Here is a 22753-nt window from a genome sequence, read left to right as displayed (position 1 = left end):
ATTAAAAGGACCTATTTTGAACAAGTCAGAAGAATAATTTAAATATGATAGTCTCACAAAAATGTATATAGATGATAACTTGAAGCTTAGTATAATGTTTAACACTGTTCTGAACAATTACTTGCTTCTTTGCATTATGTGATGTTACATACTGTAATTATAAATTTTAAAAAGTGACTTATATTAATAATCGTAAGACCAAAACCAAGACTTTATTTAAGTACTGCATTACAGTACTTAAATAAATGTCTAGTTTAGTCTGTTCGCTAACAGAACAGTGTGCAACAGCAGAATTACTACGCAGATGCATGAATGTTTTATAAAGCAGACCGGTTCTCTCACTTTTGTTTTTTTCTTCAGTACCATTTCTATCACACTATTGTGGATGCAATCACTGTGATTCCAGGAATCCATGTCATGCCACAGAAATTCTATTCATTCGCAGGTAATCTACAACCCAAATATATCATGCAATAAGGGAATCACAGTGAGTACCTAAAGCCAGTAAATCTGACAGGTCTTGCCTAATGTTGGTTTTATGAGAGATTGTGATCGCTTCTTCTAGTTATATGTTCCCAAATTCATGGAGGAGTGGTTTAGGCTGTAGACAGAAGAGTTCAAATACCACTGGTCTCAAATACATGCTGAGATATCCTGATATTTAATACATTATCGCATAGATCCTAATAAAAGTTCCAATTTGTACTCAGTTTTACTTTTTAAAAAGTTGTGCTCAATTACTGCTTTACTGTAACACTAATAGAAAATATGGTATTAATCCAGTCATTTGAAAGGTAGAATTGCTTATAGGTTATATGGTAATATTTAGACCATTTCTTACTAATCTGCAAATAATAGCATACACCAATAGATGAAAAAAATACCTGTCAGCTTTGATCCTTGCCAGCAGAGGTTCAAGCCAGCCTACTGTACATTCACAATGAGCATCTAAGAAGGTGATGACTTGGCCTTTAGAAGCAGCAGCCCCCTTTAATCTGGCTCTAATCAGTCCAGAACGCTGTTCCATTCGAATCACATGAACAGGGACTTTTAATTTTTTCACATAACTTTCTAGTGGTCTCTTCAAGAAGTCTGCAGGAAATGATTGATACATAGAAACCATCAATTACATAAAACTGCATTTTTTTGATTATGCAACTTGTAGTATTTTCATTTTGCAGTACTTCCATATTGAAATAATTCCATACCTCTTTTCTATTACCTTCTAAGTTACTTTTCATTACTGCTTACTCCACCTCATATTATGCCCTTCCATATCTACGTGGATTTCAGTCAGTAGAGCAAGAAGTTCCCCCTCCTCTTCATTATTGGAAGCAGCAAAACACAGTAGAACATTTAAGCCAAAGTCAGGTGGGATAGGCAAATTTTTGTTGTGGGGTAGATACACCCCTTACTTTCAAGAAATGATTCAAAAACTGATTCTTGAATTTCCTTGTGTATACACCTATCTAACAAGAAAATAAGAGAAAATGAGCTGACTAGCACCGATAATTAATCTTTTCCTACAGTTCTGCATCTTACAGATAATTTATTTGCAAGCAAAGTTTAAAACACAACCAAATTCAGTTTTAAATTCTGCTTAACATTTTTTTGTCTAAGTTTTTTTTATTAATTAATTGCGTTAACACTTACAAACAAAAATAAATGCAAAATCTGCTATAGCTAAGTGATCATCTGAATCATGAATGAGCCAGCTTATTCAAGGAGCAAATTAGTCAAAATGCCACAGCTTTAACTGACTTCCATTTGCCTAGGGACACAAAATCATTTGTAAGTAGCTGCCAAATTAACAGGTTTCCCATTTACGGACACAGTCTTCATTCATCATAAAAAAAAACCTAATGATGGATGATATCAAAGGAAGATAAAACAGAGTGAGAACACAGTTGACAGTCACAGAAACAAAGTCGTCAGCAATAACTTGCAGATTCCAAATCTGTAATAATATAGGCTAAACAAATATTTCTTTTATAAACACAGCTACAAAATATATTAGTTGATATGCCAAAAGCACATGAGAGTCGTGTTACAACAGCACAAGGTCTTTGGGAGGATTCCCTGTAAGGCATTATCTCACGCACGAGCAATAGTGTAGCTAGAGGAAAGGGAGAGAAAAAATAAAAGAAAATCACGGCATGAATCCTTAGTGGCTGTATTGCAAATCTTGAGAGGCAGAGTTGATCTGAGAGCAATTACCATTCCCTACCATTGCTCTGGTTGAACAAGCTCTAATTCTCCTCCTCCCTGCTTTTTTTTAATACATTATTGGATAGTCTCTAAACCCCACAGAAATTAGTTTTGATATATCTTAAAAGCTCAATTGTACTAAGGGCTTAAAAGTTGGATTAATCTTAAATAGATATTTGTCTCTAGAGAAACTCAAAGCAAACACATATTAGTGGAGATTATAAATGTACATAATTAGGGAGGATTCAGTAAATAAGTGTTTAGCAGTGTAAACTATTTCATCTGTACATGTCAACATTTTGCAGGCCTTTCGGGGATGTGCACAGAGATCATAGTGCTGAAAAATTCGGTGGCAAATACTATCACATCTTACAAAGTTACTAACTTAAAAGAACTAGTATATACATTTTTAATCTTTACGACTTTCATGATATGCACGAAAAGACTACAGCAGTGAAGCATCCCTTGCTCTGCTAGCCACCTCCTGATCCAGGCAACAAGTCAAGTAAATCAACATGTTGTACTGCATATTTCAAGCACTGACAACCTTTTAACATATTTCTAACCACTTAAAAATGAATGAATGTAATGAATGGTGTTCCTGGGATGAGTAATTCTATTAAAAAAAACAATAAAGTTCTGCCAAGAGGATGTGTGAAAGACTCCAGCAATGTAACTGTGGCAAATCAAGAGCTAACATGAAAATAATTTTAGTTACATTGCAGAAAGGCATGCTAAATGCATCACATAAAAAAAAAATAAATAAATTTCCCCACAACTTCTCAGTAAAATAAGAGAACATCATGGACAGTTTAAAGAGTAGTTTTTGCAGCAACTAAGAAAGCCTAGATGACACAAAAGCGAATATATTCAATTATAGTCAAACTAGTGTACAAATTGAAAAAAAAAATCAGTCAATTCTTCTGAGTTTCGTTTATATATATTCTGGGAACAGAAAATGTTAAAACGCAAATTTTTTATTATACGACACAAGTTTTCGCTAAATAAGCATTCAATTACAATATTATGAATTTTATGAAAATATGAACTTTAATGACATCATTTGCAGAAATGTAATTTTAGAGGCATTGCTTTGAAATGCTTCTGTAAAACTTCAGTGAGTATTTTTTCCTGATGCAATCTGTCTACACTTGGCCACCCAATATTGACCCAGGCTAAGTACCAAATACTTCTAACAGATTTCTTCTGTTAACCTTCTTGAAAAATATGTGAAAACCAATACTTAAAAACAAACAAGAATCCAATTCTGATTAGTAACTAGAGAAGCAAGCATCACAGGGGTCTTGTTTCTCAAAAACTTTTATTTCCACTGTAAACAACTGTGTGATATTACGTAAATTCATTTTGCTAAAAGTGTGACACCGGCTGGTACAAAGTGTGCTGCAGGGAGACTGAATGCTTACTTTATCCCAATTTAATTGAGTCTGATGCTAGAACTCAAAATATACTATTCAGGCTGAACATTTTCTAAAAAATGTCTGTTGTTCTAGCTAAATACAAACAGAATACTTAAATAGCATATAGTAAAATCTTTTTGTTTCCAGGCATCAGATCCTTCAGTTTTGATTAACTGATTTGCTGAAAACTTAGTACGTTGTTGCAGAAAAATTTCAGTGACTGTTGAGAATAGCCGCAAGTACAACAGAAAATACTGTTCAAAATCTTTAAAATGCAACGATGGAATCTGAAATCAAGATCAGAGGAGATTCAATAACAAACAAAATCATTCTAAAATGCTAGTGTCATTCAGCCTAGAAATATATATATTTTTCTTCTCTCCTTCACTCTCCACTCATACGTTACATCACTTCAGATAGAAAGACCAGGAATAGACTGCAAAAGCACTTCAACCACGCATTGTTAAAACCCTTGTTAACATTTTTAACTGGTGCACCCTAACACTACTTAAATCATTATTCAGACACAGAAGAGTCACCCATCTTTCTCCAACAGTCCAATTAATCTAAGGAACAGAACATAAGCTTTACAACTTTGCTATTAGAAAACTCAAGCTGACACATCAGCATGCTAGGCGCTAAAGCCTTTTGCGGCTAAAGAACAGAAATTTCTGCTGACACAGATGTATTGTTCTGAAACACTTCAAACTGCAGTTTCCAGGACTTATATCAAGTGGCATCTAACAGTACTATAGGAAAACTTTTAATGTACTGTGACACTTAAGATTAAAAATAAATACACAAAACATATGCCCTTGTGTTCCCACATACAAAAGCAAGGAAAACCAAAATTTATCAGATATACTTCATAAACATTAGTACTCGGGAAGATTAATCAAGGCTTAAGGTGAAGAACGCAGTATCAATTATTAATATAAATATCGTCTATCTAGATTTCTACTTTTTGCCGCTATATCGCGAAGAAGTAAAGTTCAAATAAAGTTATTTTATTTTGAATAAATCAGCTTCAAGGCTTTTTTTTCCCTCTCCATTAATTTCACTGCATATTAAAACTTTCATTAGGTAGCATGGAATTTTCATTCAGAGTAATAATTAAAAGAATAGAATTCCTTATCTGGAGAACTGAATTTCAACTTCCTATAGACTGAATAATCAAAATTAATACTTCTGAACTCTAAGTTTGACAGTAGTGAGGGAGTAAGCTAGGACTGTTCTTAGTTTTGTTTAGGAATAAAATTGCCTTTACTATTATTTAATCAAGTGATTCAAGGTTTAAATGCCTCTCAGGTTTTAGGAATATGCTGAAATGACAAATGTAAAACATGAAGGCAGTAATAGGACAAGCCTATTAAAAAACAGTAAATACCACAAACTCAGCACTGTCAACTACAATGTTAATAGATAAAGCTTTCATTAGCTTGCAGTACAGAATGATCCATCTCAGTGCCAGGAAAAGCACCGTTCACTACCCCCTTTTCTGGCAAAACTAAATCAAAGAAAAAAGCTAAAGCTAAATCCACAGAAAGTCGGACTCAATTTTTAAAGTTAAAAGAGCAACTAGCTAGAATATCTGTAAGATTTCCACATTATCATTACCTCTTTCACTGGCATCATCTACGAGTACGATTTCTTCCAGCATGTGTCGCGGCGACCGGTTTATCACACTATGAACAGTTCGCAGAAGCGTGCTCCAAGCCTCATTGTGGAAAACAATGACAACACTTGTTGTGGGAAGGTTGTCTAGATACACCTTTGTTTTACATCTGTAAAGAAAAATGGGTAAATATGTTGCACCTTGCGAAAGAATGGACTCAGTCTGGGATGCAGAGTGAGACAACTTTATTCTCAAACCAACTTCTTTTATACCCTTTTAACACAAGTGTTGCAAAGATTACAACCAATCAGCATCTTGCCAGCCGTGCAGTTGTGGTTATCTTCTTCTCCTTGCTTTGTTCCTCATCTGCTGACAAGACATTCCACATGTGATTGCAGTCCTCCTCCTTTTCCTGCTTTGCTCTTTGCTGATAAGACATTAGTCCTTGCGGGTCAGCCCATCAACCATGCACTACTAAGGCATTCTTGTGATTAACTATTAACAAGGCATCTATTATCTACTGACAAGGTACTATGCTTCCACATCTCCCCCTTCTTTATTTGTTTTTAGTTGAACAGCCATGACTTAGTTAAATGATCAATCAATCAATCACTGAACACATAATAAGAAACAAAGCAGATAGATACACTAACAATAAGCAAAATACAGTTAGTACAAAATACAGGCAGTACAACAATTAGAAACTTTGCGTTAATATAGCTAAGCAAGAGATTGTTTAGTTTGTTGCATTTACTCCCATGGTTTGATTCCAACAAGCATAATAGTGTCCTTTTCCCAAGGTCTCTCCACCAACACTCTCGAGTCTGTCCTTGAGATCCCTAGATCTCCCCCTTCTTTATTTATGAAGAATGCTTGTTTCAAGGCACGGTCTATTAAATACCGAATTGCTTTTAACAAACATGGGATACAAATTAAAAGGCAAACAAAGATTATCAAGCACATCAAACCTACTTGCAATGTTCCCTTAATCCATGCAGCTAATCCTAAATTCCCCAAAAGATTCCCAAAAATATTGAAACCATCATCTTGACGTAACTTCTGCACTCCTTTTTGTAAATTTTCAAGGCTTTTATGGATGGATTCTGAATGGTCAGATAAATTCATGCAACAGAGTCCATCAAAATTCTGACACCCATGGCCTTGTGCTAATAACAAAAAGTCTATAGCAGCTCTATTTTGAAGTGAAGCATGCCTAACAGAATTAACATCTAGCAATAGCCCACTCAGTGCCAGGGAAGTAGCATTAGTCTGTTTTGCCAGCCAGCAACCAAGCCTATTTAAGGTTACTAGCGCTTTCCCTGATGCCACCCCAGGTGTAAATATAGATGCTGATATGATTTCTGCAGTGTTCCAAAATGTTACTTGGTCATCACACTCAGATTGAAAAGCATGTATGGCACGCTTGGGGCGTTTTCTATGGTTATTAATCATCGAAATGTTGGGTGTCAATAGAGTCAGCCTTCCAATGCTGCATGGTCCTCCGCATGCACGAGAGGGGATACCAGGCCAGGCATGATCTCCACAAATTAGAAATAGGCCCTTTGGTAATTTGAGTGGGTATCTACCAGATAAGGTTAATTTTGCGGCAGTATAGTTGCACCATGCAGTGGCATTTCTATACTCCGGTAGGGTAGCATTCAGCCATTGTATTTTATGTGGCTCCGGATCCTTTGGATCTCGTCTTTTGTATCCTGCGAGAGGAGGGGATATTTCTTTCCAGTTGGCCCATCCATCTGTATAGTTAAGATACACACAATAATCCATTTTTACTGATCCTAACAAATCTAGCTCTTGTGGCTCTATATTCATTTTTTGAAACCATGGGTTCCAATTATTCCACTTATCAACTATGTCAGTTGGTTTATCACTTATGTATGAACGCCTTTCGAGAGGAACCTGCCAATCATCAACAGGTTGTCCTACCAGACAGGTTGCAAAAGGACTTCCTGGACTAGATAATGACAAACAGAACGTATCTTGTCCCGTTTGATTGGCCAGAGTTACCCATATGTTAGTTTTAGGCTGGAGTGGCATCCACTGCGGTGTGGGTGATGTCACAGTGCATATGATGATGATGACTGTGATAAGAAAGGCTTGATCCATCGAGCAGGTACCCATCTTGGCCCTGTGCCTGTAGAAACACAAGCATATCCTCTACCCCAGGTTATTAAAGGAAAAGGCCCTTCCCACTGATTCGTCTGTGGGTTTTTGGCTACAACCTGGGCTTTTTCCTGAACTTCATGTTGTCTGTGTGAATCAAAATGTCGGTATATAGGGGGTCCTTCTTCTGTCCAGTGATTTAAAAAATTCAACACATAGCAAGCTTTTGCTATATGTTCCTGTGGGGATAACCCTACACTCCCCTTTTCTTGTTTTTGTAGCATATTCTTAAGGGTACCATGTGTACGCTCAATAATCGCTTGGCCTGTGGGTGAAGGGGGGATACCAGTGATGTGTTGGATTCCCCATTGTTGAAAAAATATTTGTGGTTTTTGTGCTATATAAGCTGGACCATTGTCAGTTTTTATAGTTTTAGGCACTCCCAACATTGCAAAGGCCATCATAAAGTGTCGACATACATCTTTGGCCTTCTCACCTGTATGTACAGAAGCATAGATACAGGATGAGAAGGTATCAACAGAAACATGCACATATTTGAATCTGCCAAATTCAGGGATATGTGTTACATCTGATTGCCAAATTTCAAGCGCAGAAAGACCACGAGGGTTTACTCCAATGGATGGTACTGGTAAAATGCGCTGGCAGTCTGGGCACGACTGTATGATTTGTCTAGCTTGTTCCTGAGTCAATTGAAACGACTTCCGTAATGCTTTTGCATTTTGGTGATAAAAGTCATGCAACAAACGTGCTTGTGCAAAGCGATCTGGCAGAACTACAGCTCCTGCAAGGCCATCTGCTTGAGCATTACCTTCGCTAATAGGTCCAGGCAGCGAGGTGTGCGAGCGTACATGTTGGATAAAGTACAGATAAATCCTTCTGTTTAATAGCCATCTGAGCTTCCAGAGAAGCGCAAAGAGGGTCTCGTTTGAAACTTCTTTTAAAAAGGAGTGTTCTAATCTAGAGACTAACCCTGCGACATAGGCCATCGCGTAAAAACGCAGATGACCGCTGATAATTCCACTATCTGTAGTGAGCCTGTGACAACATGTATGTCGCTCTCCCAATGCCCTTCATCATTTTTCCAGACTACAACTGCACTCCCTGTCCTACCTGAGCCGTCAGTAAATACTGTAAGAGCATCAAGTATTGGTGTAAGGCTCAAATGGGAAACAGGTAATAGAGAAAGAGAGTTAAAAGACTGTATGATTTTATGTCCTGGAAAGTGCATAATGTCCACTTTTGTCCTGGATAATCTGCCAAGGCACACTGAAAAACAAAAGACTGGTGAGTCAGAAAGGTTAATTGTTTTGTACTGAGCGGTAAATAGATAATAGCAGGCTCTGTGCCATCTAGAAACATCAAACGCTGTCTTCCTTTTTGAATAACCATCGCGATCATATCAATAGCAGTGGTGACAGTTTTGCCAAAATTATGAGGTAGAAACACCCATTCAAGATTATTAACGGACATGCGTCCTGTGGTATCCATTGTGCTAATAGGCCATAAGGTTGGAAGCTAGAATAAAAAACAAGGAGACTGACAGGATAGTTCTGCTTTCGTCTGTGAGTGGTCTGAGTGGTTAATTTGTTCACAACTTTGTCAAGTGCAGCTCGCGCGGGAGGGGTATGCTTCCTTGGGGATGTTAAACTCATGTCTCCTTCTAAAAGCTTAAATGGAGGATGTAATTCCTCCGTGGAAATCCCTAGGGAGGGACGGATCCAGTTAATAGTTCCCAAAAGTTTCTGAAGACCATTTAAAGTCTTTATGTCTGTCTTTAGAGTCAATGATTGTGGTCGAATTTGATGATCAGAAATTCTCCATCCTAAATATCGCCAAGGCGGAGTTTCCTGCACTTTATCCTCTGCAATTTTTAATCCTGCAGCCGATGCTGCTCGCGTAATCTGACACAGAGCCTCTTGTGCCGTTTCCTTTTGTTCTGCAGCAATCAATATGTCATCCATATAGTGATAGATGAGGACGCTGTTGAAATACTTCCGTACTGGACTTAAGACTGCTGCCACAAATTGTTGACATAATGTAGGACTATTTTTCATGCCTTGTGGCAAAACTTTCCAATGATATCTGTTATGGGGTTCCATAGCATTGATGGAAGGTACAGAAAATGCAAACCGAGGTGCATCCTGTGGTGCGAGTGGAATGGTAAAGAAACAGTCTTTCAAATCAATTACGATCAAAGTCCATGTTTGAGGTAACATCGCTGGAGAAGGGAGTCCAGGCTGTAAGGCTCCCATATCTTCAATGACCTCATTGATTTTTCTAAGGTCATGTAACAATCTCCAGGAATTAGTTTTCTTTTGCATTACAAAAACTGGTGTATTCCAGGGGCTTGTAGTAGGAACTATATGTCCAGCTTGCAATTGTTCCTCTACTAACTTGTGTAACTGCAGCAGTTTAGTTTGTGGAAGGGGCCACTGATCCACCCATACCGGCTTGTCTGTTTTCCAGGTCAAGGGTTGGACCTGCTGCTGGATAGTAGCCCCTAAGAAAAATCCATACTTAACTGCATGCCCCATTGACTCAAACAGTCTCTCCCCCACAGGGTAACGGATCCAGGCAATATAAATGGTCTAATGGTTGCGGTTCTTCCTTCCGGACCAATAATATTTATCAGGCTTTCGCTTTGCATTGGGGTACTCTGCCAACCAATTCCCGAAAGCAATGCATGCGCATTCACTAGGGGCAAACTGTTTGGCCATTGCGAGGCAGCGATGACTGTAACGTCTGCTCCGCTATCTAAAATTCCTTGTGCATTAAACTTTATCACTCCTGATTGTAGCGTACAGGATATCTGTGGGCGGTTCATAGTTATCTGTTGAGTCCAGAAAATCTCTGGTTGTCGCATGGACCCAAAAGAGCCTATGCCGCGTTTAGTTTTTGCAGCATTTGGTGTCTGTGGTAAAAAGTATACTAATTGTGCTATTCGGCTCCCCGCTGGCACAGTACAGGGTGGTATCGGACTCCATACCATTATCTTTATTTCTCCTTTGAAATCTGCATTGATAACTGCAGGTAACACAAACAGCCCTTGTCTGGTTGTTGAAGACCGCCCAATCAATAGTGCTGCCATTCCTCGCCCCAGGGGGCCATGGACACCAGTTGGATTAGCACAATGAGCCATGTACATCAGCCAAAGGTGTTCAAGCTATCCACCGCATGCAACATAAATACTACTTTTGCTGGAGAACCTGGTTAGACAGACAGCTCCTGCAAGTGAGAGCAGCTCACAGATGAGCCATTTCTATTCTAAGGTACTGACAAAAGTCCAATGTGCACCCAAATCCCAGAATGGGACTGAAAAATCCTAGAAAAGCACTGAAGAGGTATTTTTTTTTTTAAGCCTCCTAGGTATTACCTAGGAAATGTCAAACTTCTGTGGAATCATATTTCACCTTGAAATTTGAAACAGTAATACCTTTGAAGGATGAGGTACAATCTTCCTTCAGTATTAATCTTCTTTATAATTAAGAACAAATTTAATTATCCTTCAGAGAAGTGATAGCCACAAAATCTTTGGAGAAAGCAAGCATGTATTCCTATATTTTCTGATTTAACTCATTTATAATGAAAATACCTTATAAATTGCAGTACTTCAAATTATTTATGTGGTATCACTTAAAAATAAAACATTTTTCAGCCGACATATTTTGAGTTTCAGATAAAAAAAAAAAAAAACAGTATTTAAGAAAAATGTTCTTCCTCCCCCATTCACTTGTTCAGTCAATTTCACTGTTCTCAAATGAAATAAATTCTCAAATATTTTATTTCCGAAGCATCACTGCTTTCTAGACCAGAATAAGCGTGCAATCATGAAGCTTTTTTTTATAATAGTAATACAGATCAACTTGTTCTTTTTGATAAGATATAAGAAAGTCAGAAGAATTCTAAATTAGCTGATCTCCATTTAGAACAATAGCAATATCTTATTTGACAGAAATCCCCTCCTGGAGGGGCCCAGGGATCCAGCATTGTAATTTGAAGGCTTTCAAGTTTAGCCTTTCCGAGTTTGGTTTAAGAGACCCTTGAACTCCTTCTGCAGTAACAGTTTAAGAGTGATGAGAACTACCTTGTTTACAAGTATTCAAAAGACAATGCAATTGTCTTCCATAAAAATTGGCAGAGGATTTTTTGAATACTAGTTTTAACAGTGTGACATTACCCTGACAATATTTAATTAAATCTTGTCTGCCTGTTAATGTAGCCAGGATAAAGGAAAGAATAAATACTGTTATATGCAATTTTTATTACTCTCTTCACCTGTCTTCCTATGTATTATTTATATATATATTTGCATAAGGTTTGTGAACACATAAGAAAGATTTAAATTTGGAAGATATTGTCAGATCCTCTCTCTTTCCTTACTGCAACAGGAACATAAAACAGTAGTGAAACAAAACAGTTGACACTTGTGATTAGAGTACTGGCCTCATATGAGGTTTATACAAAAACATCATATTTTACATTTACCAGTAAACATTTTCATGAAAAGTCCTTTTTGTCTTTCACTTGAAAATAAATTACCCTAGACAGGGACTACTATAAAATTTAATATACAGCATTAGTTTCAGCTGCTGGTTATGCAACACTAATAGCAGAACGAAACCATCAAAGATATGACACATCCTCAGAATGAATTAAGGGAGATTTTAACTTCAATTCACTACTAATACATTATGCTCCTTTTGTCAGATCACTCCTCAAATAATTTTCAAATCGAATGCATAACATTAGGAATGCACACCAACTCCTGTAATTTAATGAAGACTCCAAACATTGGCTGAAAATATCTACTTCACATGATACACCTCTTCCTTTCTTTAATCTGTGGCAGTCACCAAGCAAAAGGCTAATGTAACTCCATACATTATTTACATTGTGAAAATTCCCAAAGATTTTAGATGTTTTAAATGCAAACAAGGATTTAAGCACATACTACTTTAAGCAGAAAAGTGGGTCAGACTTAAAATATGAGCAGGACAAAAAGTCTGATTAATCTACATTTCCTCAAGTACAAATCAGTGTTTAAAACATAATATTAAGTCTATATCAAGCTTTCTTCCCCTATCCTGATATACCCAACTTCAGCTGCATTAGGCAGGAGTACAAAGGTAATTTTTGATTTTTTGCTGTCATATAATTGGGAAATGTAAGTTATCCAACATCGCCCCCCCCCAAAAAAAAAGAAGAAAATTAAGTTTACAAGCTATGCTTTTTAAAATTTATAGATAGAATCCACAGGACAATAACAGACATGGCTCAACATGGCTCAGTCCCTGGCTTCTAACATGCTCCGAGAACATTCATTCTTCATAAAACTCCACTTTTTTTTTTTTTTTTTTTTTTTGTGTGTGTGATAAAATCAGAATGCTTGGTAGGCGTTGCTTATAACTAAGTCGTTGGAAAAATCCCTGTCTGCTCAAGAGAATGAGGCAGTGCAACAAGTCCAAATTCTTCATCAACTTGAATTCAGATTTCAAGGACTAAACAAATGGAAGGCAGACAGATGCAAGTCTGTATGTATATAACATTTTCTAAAGACAAATACAGATAGCAAGATAAGTAAAAGTCATCCCAGATACCTTGTGGCCTGATTTCAGTTTTAAATATACAATTGACTGATAAAAACAACCTTCCAGTTCGTTATACTATCCACATTTATCATAACTTTTTGCAAAGATTTAGTCTTACATAGAAACTGATGCCATTTCAAATGGCAATATCTTCATCTAAAGAGCATCGGACAAAACTCCTGTCCCTTTTTCCCCCTTTTACCTCCAGGTATATTTATATATTTGTTATACATGTTTTATAAATTTATAGTTTAGAAGGGAGAAAAATGAAAATAAGTTAGAAGACACACAGAGTAAGGCAATTCGGTCTAAATAAACTGGTAAATTAAATCTCACACATTATAGGCTGTTTCAGCATAATCTTGAAGGGAAAGAAGATATCATATCAATTAAAACCCTAATTCTATTTTAAGTAGGAACTTTTGGTGACTCTGCTTCCAAAAAGTCATAAAATTTAGTTCCCAAATGTGCTAAGAAAAGTTTAATATAGAAAAAAAAAATCTACATTTTGCTAGTGTTCTATGCACCTATTCCACAAATAGAGAAAAATATGGGTGCTATATGTCTATTTCTACAGAATGTAAGATAAAAGCAAAATAAAATAAAAAGAATAATAGAATAATTTTCTCTTCAACTAAAAAGTACTATTCAGAAAGATCTTACAAAAGACAGGTTTTCTAAGTTACCCAACTAGTGTTCATGACTATGAAAGTATAACGAAGAGAGAAACAGGCCTCTTGTTGCCTCTGCCACTAAAGCTTGGTGCAGAATCCAGAGGTCCCAATCCCCCAGCGGCAGGACTCAAGTCATCACTTTTTGCTCTTCTCTAGAGCATTAGCCATGCCCACAGCATTAACTATGCCTGTGCCTATGTGCTAATAGAAGCATTTAGAGTGAAATACTAGATATATGGAAACTTCACATCCAAATGTTGGTAAAGAAATCGATGATGCCTCTAAAATATAGTTAATTAAATATCAAAGTGTCTGGCTAAAAGATTCAGAACTACATCCTAGGCACATAAAACAGATTTTAAAATCCTCTTCAACAATGGGAGTGCACAATACACATCTGCTGAGATGGTGCGAACTAGTGGGAGCATCTCCATTTTGCAATTTCTTCACCAAAGCTGTTTACTCTCAATCCTGTTTGACATCTGCAGAACTAGAATACACTCTCCTCTCATGTGATAAAGGAACAAGAAAACCATACTTCGCCATTGCAGAGACAGAAGAAATCTATCAGGAGATCTTAACAAGATGCTTCATTTGAATTCCCTGAAAGGTGAAATTCTCAGGACACTTGTCCTGCTTTGCTCATTGCCTGGCCCAGAGCTCAGCAAGGCTAGTGCACCCTAATTGCCATCCCCAAGATGCACAAAAGTCAAGAAGTCTACACACTGCTGGTTACTATCCTAACACTGCCTTCTTTACCTTTGAGCTTCTACACACTCTAAAGATTACCTCAAAAATGTAACTGCACAGTCATTTTTTTTTTTACAGGATAATACTTAGTATTTAACCAACACCTTGAAAGAAACTGTATTTAATACCTTGTATTTACAGCTGTATTTAATTAATTTAATTAATTAAATTTAATTTAAATTTAAAGTAAATTTAAATAATTTAATTATTTAAACTGCATTTAATACTTTGTATTTACAGCTTAATTTAATTTAGAAATTATCCTAAAACTCAACTGATTGAGAGCTGTATGCTATATCATCATACCTTAAATGCTACGTATTTAAAAAAATTAGTGGTGATCTGTCTTCCCATCTTTTGAAGTCACCGTAAAGTATTTCTTAAAGCAATGCAGTAAAGTGCAATTTACTACCCCAATAGATCTTATGTACTTCTGTTTCCTAGGCTAGAGAATTAAAGACCAAAAAGACTACAGGTAGAAGTAGTCTTGCAGGAAACCAATTACATATTGGTTATATTGGTACATAACATTGGTATATAATTACATATTGGTACCAATTACTATAATGCTTATGCAGTGAGAGGCTAAAAGAAAAAGGTTATTCAATGAGGTATAACATTAAAATAATTTTTGTAGCTCATTGCTCATTTTCTAGGAAGATGTAGCATTTACATTCTGTATTAGAAACAGATCCCACATTTCTAAATTTCATAGGACAGATCTTGACCTCTTCCTTGACTGCCAATTAGTTATTCTCCACAGGTGAGGAAAGAAAAAGACAAATAACACTGGAATACTTTTTTTAAAAAAAATATTGAATTGTCAAAATGGGGCCACCCATGCTTATTTGAAACAATCAAAAAAAACCCATCCACTTGCACTAGCTGAACCATGATTTGCTACATCTGAGATGAGTTTTATGGCCAGCTTTTTCACGGAAACAAGGCATGGCCAATAAAATAATTTCAAACAGCATAAAAACATTAATAGCAGCAAAATCCATAGGCAACCTTCCGTTTCCAGCCCAATCCATTCTGATAAAGGACAACATAAGCCAGAGCATCTGCTATGCACCATGCAGCTCAGCTGGGCAACCTTACTGGAGCTCAGAGCAGAGCTGGTATGTATAGTGAGATTCTGCGGTGCTGATGGGTTTTTTGAAGCTGAACTATGAACAGTTTATCATTATCATTTTACAATTTTGCAGGTGGCAGATAACAGCTATAAACAAATCATTTGCTAGGACTTGGATTACTCCTTTGCCAAACTTAATTTTACTGAAAATCATGTTAGACCTAAAGTTTTGTGGAAAAGCCTGTACAATAAAGCAGTTTAATGCCAGTGATTCACATAAGCTAGCATAATTAAAATATTTTGGAGTCTGCTTGGGAAATAAGCACCAGTATCCTTAGACTTGAAAATGTACATTTATTTTCTACCAATGCGAGACTGCTGGGGGAAAAAAAAAAAGTCTTAACTCCTTTCACGAAACTGCAAACTTTAACTAATGCTATCTGGTGAGTCTTGCTGCAGTGCCATAAAATGCCAAAACTCAGTTGTTTACCTGTCAGTTTGCAAAAAGACACAGTTTTCAGTACAGGCATGTAATAAAGCTGAGGCACAGATATGTCTAATGAACCGTCTACTTTCTGTTTAAAGTAAATGAAAACAGGTCTGAAATAAGACCTGGGAGTCACACTGAAACAACTGAAGCTGTGCTGTTTCTTTTGCCACCTCTGCTACAGAGGTGGTAATCTCCAACTGTGTTAAAAAGGTACAGCATTACAGCACTTTGTTTTCGGTAAGCAATGATTTAGTCTTTTCTGGGGATCACCAACTGCCTTATGATACCATTATAAACAAGGACACTAATAAAATTGATTCCAACATAAGTATTAAGAATACATAAAGCCTACTGCAAACAGACTATAGACAATTTGCACTGGAAAAACATTTCCACTACACAGAAAACCAATACAACCCAACGAGCTAAAAGCAATACTTACGAGGGAGAGGTAATCACTGAATACCATAATGTGCCAAACCTCTTTTCAATGACTTGGCATAAAACCACAGTAATTTCTGGCTACACAAAAGAAAAAGAATACTACAGGGAAGTTTGCAGCAAAACTTTACACTAATCCTGAAGAAAGACTCTACCTCCAAATCAGGACAATTTTTTTTTTTTAATTAAAAAAAAGGCAGGTCTTTATATAATTCTTATGACAACAACAATTAACCTTTCCCAATGGGTGACCTGGATGCAGGCAAATCCTTCATTCTGATCTAAACATTTCCATCCAGCCTGCCAAAATGTCTGCCTTCAATAGTATTATGTTAATTTACCTGACATCAAGAGAATGAAATTTTCCTTTCTTCTAATTTCAAAGATTTGGATCTTTGGAAAGGAAAAGTCGCCTTATCTCATGATTCAAGTAGAAATCTTCTTTAGACCCTGGAAACAAAATCCAAAATGGGCCTTAAAACCATTGTGGTTACAGAATTCAAGCAGAATGTCACAAAAATAATCACCTGAAATTGATTACTCTTCCTACCCTGAAAGTGATCCTAAGAAAGCATCTTTGGATGAAAATAAACAACTGTGTACTTAAGAATTAAAATTAAAACTTAATTCCAAACTTAAAACTCCTGCCAAATTATTTTGCACGCTTGACCTAGCAATTTGATAATATATGAATATATATGAATTGGCTGTCCATCCAAAATGGAAGATACTTGTAACTAAGGATGAGGTCACCAGTTGTAAAGAAAAAAGTTTATAGAAAGCAAACTGATTTTTAAAGTTGTTTTCAGTTTCTCTAGAAAAAAAAGATTTAGACCCAACTTCTTCTAGTTAGTGAATTAAATCAACATCAACAAGAAAATTTCCAAATATTGATTCTGCACTAATCCAGTAATAAATTGCATGCAACAAAGAGATGAAAAGTGTTCCTGGTTAGAAAGAACTGCCAGCCTTTAATATCGCACCTATTTTCAGCATTATCACTACTGGAAGTCACATTGCTAGTTACCATACCAGATTTCCTCTCCAAATTCCAGGTAAATTAACAGTCTGAATTTCTAGCTTGTGACAGTGTTGGATAAATTTTTACCTCCCACCATCTTTACAACTTGCTTTGATTTTCTTATACATCACCATAGCCTGAGCTTAACAAGTACCAAAAGTTCACAAAATGTATCACATTTTATCGACCAATTTTAATCTCAATGGCTACTTAACACTCTTGTCTGATTATGAAGTTTTTTTTTTTTTTTTTTTTTTTAATTCTACCTCACCAGGTGCAATTGCAGGTAGCTGCCAAGAGCATCAATCCCACTTTCCATCACCAGCATTCTGTCCTATCTCTGTTGCACCAGACCTGGCAATCATACAGCTGCAGGGTGTGTTCGTTCATTTTGCTGATCCAACAGCACACACTTTTCTCCCTCATTTTGGTGTGCAAGTCTCCATTTAGCCTGCCAATTCATGCAGTTGTTAGATCAAATGAGAAAAGTTCTCCTTTTGGCTGCTGGCCACACCAGATTACATCTGATTTGAAACAATTCCATTAGCTTTTCTCCTGGACGAATTAGAATAATTAAAATGAAAAACAGCATACCTTCTGAGACACCATATAGATGTAAATTCTTCAAATGCTGCCATTTAAAAACTCCACGAAGCTCAACATATTTAATTATACTTCATGAGTATACAAATGCATATGTTCATTGATTAGTCTCACCACAAACAGATTTTTTCAAATAAACTATATTCATCAAGCAGCAATTGTGTAAAATTGATTTGTATCTTATTATGATTCAACTGTAACAAAGTATACATCAAAACCTTGCAGTCAAAACTAAGTTTTGAGAAGTTAAAATGTGAGTTCTAGTATATTCTCACATGTACATTCTGGTTTGAAGATTGACAACACTTTCCTAAGCATATGTTTGAAAAGCAGATTGCAGTCACATAGCAAAGTGCTTTGCAGTCACATAGCAAAGTGCTATGGTGTACTGCTTCATGTAATTAACAGCATCTGACACCTAAAAGCCTAGATCTAAATACATTACATTATTACAAAGGAAATTACAAGACAGGTGTTAATCATATGGGAAACTTACTCAGAAAGGTGCCAGTCATAACTGCTACAAACTCCACAACATTTGTGTAAGTTAAGATCCAGAAGAATGACTTGTAACAAAGAAAAACTGTCTACTTTTTCCTGGTGATCAAAAGAAGCTTGAAGACAAGCCTTCGATAATAACTTGTATCAGCCACATTACTGCACTGGTGAAATATTGGTATAAATTTAAGATGCAGATTACTGAAGTTAATATTAACTTCTGAAAGTAGAGGATGCTTCTACCTTTTTTTTTTTTTTCTTCTCCTAAATGCTAGAGTCAAAGTTGCATTTAAATCTAGCTTACTCAAAAACATCGGACCATCATCTGGCTTAAAAACTCTGGTAATGTCTTAACATTATCTCCAAAAGCTACATACACGCTCTTTCTACAAAGAGAGATGTTGAGAAGAGGACCCTTAAAACATCCTGTACATTATGCAGGACTGAGATTTAATAAGTTTTCAGATATCCTTCATTTTGATAGTATTGTACTGACTCAGCAGCAAAAAGACGGTAACTTTTTTGAAAAAAAAACAAACAAACAAACAAAAAAAAACACGCTGAGTGCTACAGAACCAGCTGCCTCAGAGAAGGGAGTGCAAAGGCAGCCAAAGCACTCCATACCACCTGTTGGTGCTTTTCTGCTCTGTGGAGGTCACCAGGTCTTACATCTTGACCTGCAAGAAAGCCTCCTCACCTGGCACCTCCAGCTCAAGTCAGGACTGGTGGCTTATACAATGCTGCCTGACATGGGTCCAGATACGTCTGCAGTGCCTCCACCCATGAAAACTGGGGTCAAAGGAAGAAGAGTTTTTCTAGTGCAAAGGAGACAGAACTCTCCTTGATTAAACTCTCATCACAGGGATCCAAATGACTCATTTTTTTATACATTCAACAAGTAATAACAAGGGGCCTGACAGACTCAACCTTAGTACATGGTACTTATTCTCCATTTTACAAATCGGATTCAATGACACCTCAAGTAGATTGGAGAGAAAAACCAAGTCATATGACACACAAGTTTCACACATTCAACCACACACTTCCCAGCCTGAACACCAGTACAAGACACTCATACAGCACTGAGCACCTATTTTAGTAATTGCTTGGTCCTTTTTTTAGTTATTGCCTTGCAATTCATCAGTGAAATCAAGGCAAGACTGGCATCCTTATTAACCAGTTTGCTGTCATGTCAAGCCCATAGCTGCGCATTTTCCTGGCAAGTATGAATCAACTCCCACCTGGATGATGATTCGCCAAACAGAATAGGACGTGTTTACAAGAAATATTCTGTTAACAACATACTGCCAACACAATCAGAACAATCTGCCAACCTCAGTGGCTTGTTCCCTTGCTAACAACATCCCCTTTGGAGATGGCAGTGCTATTTGTCTAAATGGGCCAGCCCAGAGTTGTGGAAGAATCCAGGTGGGGAAAAGAAAATCCATTCCCCCTTCCCTCCCATGCCAATTAAATCATCTGGTTGTGGCATCTAAAAGAAGGAGAATAACATTTCCCCTTGCTGATGAAGAATGACTAGGAACTCTGACATATCTCAAAGATATTAAAAGCACTTATATGCCTAAACAGTTTTGGGCGAAATAATAACACAACCTTATTACTATTTCCGAGACTGCTCCACAGAACAGAGTTTTAAACCTCTGTAGACCTGTGAAACTGAGAAATTCCCCTGAGCTGGGGGAGTGCTTAATAGTCATTAAAACAACTTCCATTTCTGTTCTTCTGCTAAGAAAAGTAGTAGTCTTGGCCAGAAAGGCAAACTTGATATTCCAGTTGAGTCATCTGTAGAGATTAAACCCTAAACATCCAGATGCAGAAGTGCAAGCTAGAAGGTTTGAATATATTGATTAAGGCAGTAGCTGCCTCATGATTCCACATCACTGAGTAGGGTATAAAAGCAGTGACTACCTTCATGCAGACTACAGGGGGGCTGGGCAGAACTAACCAGCAGTGTAAATGATAATACAGACTCCTTTACAAAGCTGCTCTCCAGCTGCCAGGTTATGTCAACAGCATGGCAAATCGGTCATGGCACATCCAATTTCACTAGTTTTTCAATGGCTAACTGTTAGGCACAAGGGTGGCTTTACACACTTGGGTATTAAAAAAAAAAAAAAAAAAAAAAAAAAACACGCACATGGCCAAAGAACTGTCAGAATGATCCATCTCCTGCCACAGCCATCTTAGAAATTAACCCAAAGCTGTGAAAAAATTACATGGCTGAACAGCTTCATCAGCTTCTGAACACATCCTGCACTTCTCAAAAACCTTGATGGAAAGACCTGCCAGCAGTTGCACTGTAAAGCACACAAAGGGGCAAGGAATGGCTAGAAGGACCCCTCGTCTCAGTCCCACAACTTTTCCCATGTTAGCAGAGATTTAGACAGCACAAGAAAAAAATCCTGGCTAAGCAATTATAGCAGAACCAACTCTGCTTACACAGCAGAAAATGCTTCTAGCTATGTGAACATTTTGACTACAGAGATAAATAACTTCATATGACATGTCTGAGCATTTTTAGTTTTCACAATTCTGAAAATAGCAGCACTTTTCTTGAAAAGTATTATTAACTCACATGTACAGACTAAAATATGTTCTGCATTGTAAACATTGTAACATTACATTTTGATTGAGAAATGTTAGCTTTCTAGTTTCACACTTTATAGTTTCTAGTTTCCCAATTACTATGAACTTTCAGAGTAAAAACTGAAAGTATTAAAAAAGGAGTAGCTTTCAGTGATGATTATTTTTCCCAAAAATCTTTAAAAAAAAAAAACCCAAACCTCAGAACCAGTGAATGTTAAAATTGTTTGAAGCATAATATAACAACAGAAAATCCATTTCTGTCCTAAGTCCTTACTCAAGGCTTTACGTTATGATTCCATTTTTATTTATATAGCATTGTAATAGTGTCTGTATCCATAAAAATGTAAAAGGTGAGTGTGGGAGCATATCTAAGTAACGGAGGCTACCCAAAAGAAGACGGATACGATGAGCCCAACTAAGACCAAGGCAAAAAGATCGTGGGAAAGTCATCAGCAGGAAGAACACAGAAGTAGCAGAGGGAGAAGTAGTGGACAGTAATATGTAACCAACTGCAATGTAAGCGTACGCGTGGCTAGATGACTTAGCAGAAATGTAGTAGATAAATAGAGCGCTGTAACGCGAATAAAGCGATTTCTGGTAGACTCATATTGAAGCCTTCAGGAGTCATGTCTGGCCTCCCACAGCTGAGAAAATGCAATGCTACGTCAAATATAATGCATATCGTACTGAAAAATAAAATAAAATAAAATAAAAAATTAGAGACCATGGGCAAGCATGGAAGACAGGAAAGTTCCTTTGGCTCAACAATTTCTCTTTCCAGTTTGAAGCTAAAATTAGATTTTATAAAGCTGACAATTATGAATGGCCAAGACAACTATTGACATGCACAATTTCCCAGACTACAAAATGATGTAATAAATGAATCCAAGTTTTACAACATTAGTGCTGATAAGCAAAAAAATGTTCTTTAATCACCTTACTTCCAGGATCATAATGAAAAATTACTTGTATTTATCTTTTAAATAAACCAACCATATAACAGCTACTTTCCCAAATTTGTGTTATTTCTTTCCATTCTGTTCTTCCAGAGGGAAAAAAGAAATCACTCCAATTAGCATTTCAACTTCACCAAAAGTCTCAAAAGAAACTCACGATCTCCCTTTACAACTAAAACAAGTTTCACAGGCTAATTAGTCAGTAGCAGTCATCACTATACTTAGAGACAACTTCTTATTCTATAGAGCAAGTGTTAAGAAAGGTAGACACTATGTATAAATCTGCACAAATGTCAAGAGAGATCCAATGCCAAGTTATAACTACAATCAGAACAATAATGTGTGACAGGAAAAGCAAGATACAATTGTTAGGCACTTACATATACAAAGGTGAGGGTAAAAACATCAGTATTCAAAAATCTCTAAGTTCATGCATTTTATTCTTCTACGATACTGAGAAACAAGTAAGTAGCAACTACAAAATCTGGCAAAGAATAATTGAATTGAAAAAAAAAAGGAGAATTCAAATCTATGAAGTTCTGTATTTAACCATAAATGTTTCTCAGTATCAACCACAACCATTAACACAGAACTTGAACACTTTGTCCGTTACTACATTGGATGTCACATACAAACCAGATGTTCAAACATGATTTGGTCAGAGTTT

General features: G+C 36.7%; 1 protein-coding gene across 2 annotated transcripts in view; it reads right to left on the bottom strand.

Annotated features, from left to right (window-relative positions):
- Positions 1-22753, bottom strand: part of GALNT1 (polypeptide N-acetylgalactosaminyltransferase 1) — a 52063-nt gene that overhangs the window by 14854 nt on the left and 14456 nt on the right. For both annotated transcript variants that reach the window (XM_010228291.2, XM_088527221.1), the window contains exons 4-5: positions 5244-5410; positions 885-1092 (exon numbers count right to left, since the gene is read on the bottom strand). In XM_010228291.2, coding sequence (XP_010226593.2) covers positions 885-1092; positions 5244-5410 — 375 coding nt within the window. The remainder of the gene's footprint in view (positions 1-884; positions 1093-5243; positions 5411-22753) is intronic.

The sequence above is a fragment of the Tinamus guttatus genome, unplaced genomic scaffold (genome assembly GCF_059628265.1).
Source record: "Tinamus guttatus ecotype Peru unplaced genomic scaffold, ASM5962826v1 Tinamus_guttatus_pri_ptg000265l, whole genome shotgun sequence".
NCBI lineage: Eukaryota > Metazoa > Chordata > Aves > Tinamiformes > Tinamidae > Tinamus > Tinamus guttatus.
The sequence above is the reverse complement of the archived record's forward strand: the minus strand, read 5'-3'. Positions and strand labels throughout refer to the sequence as shown.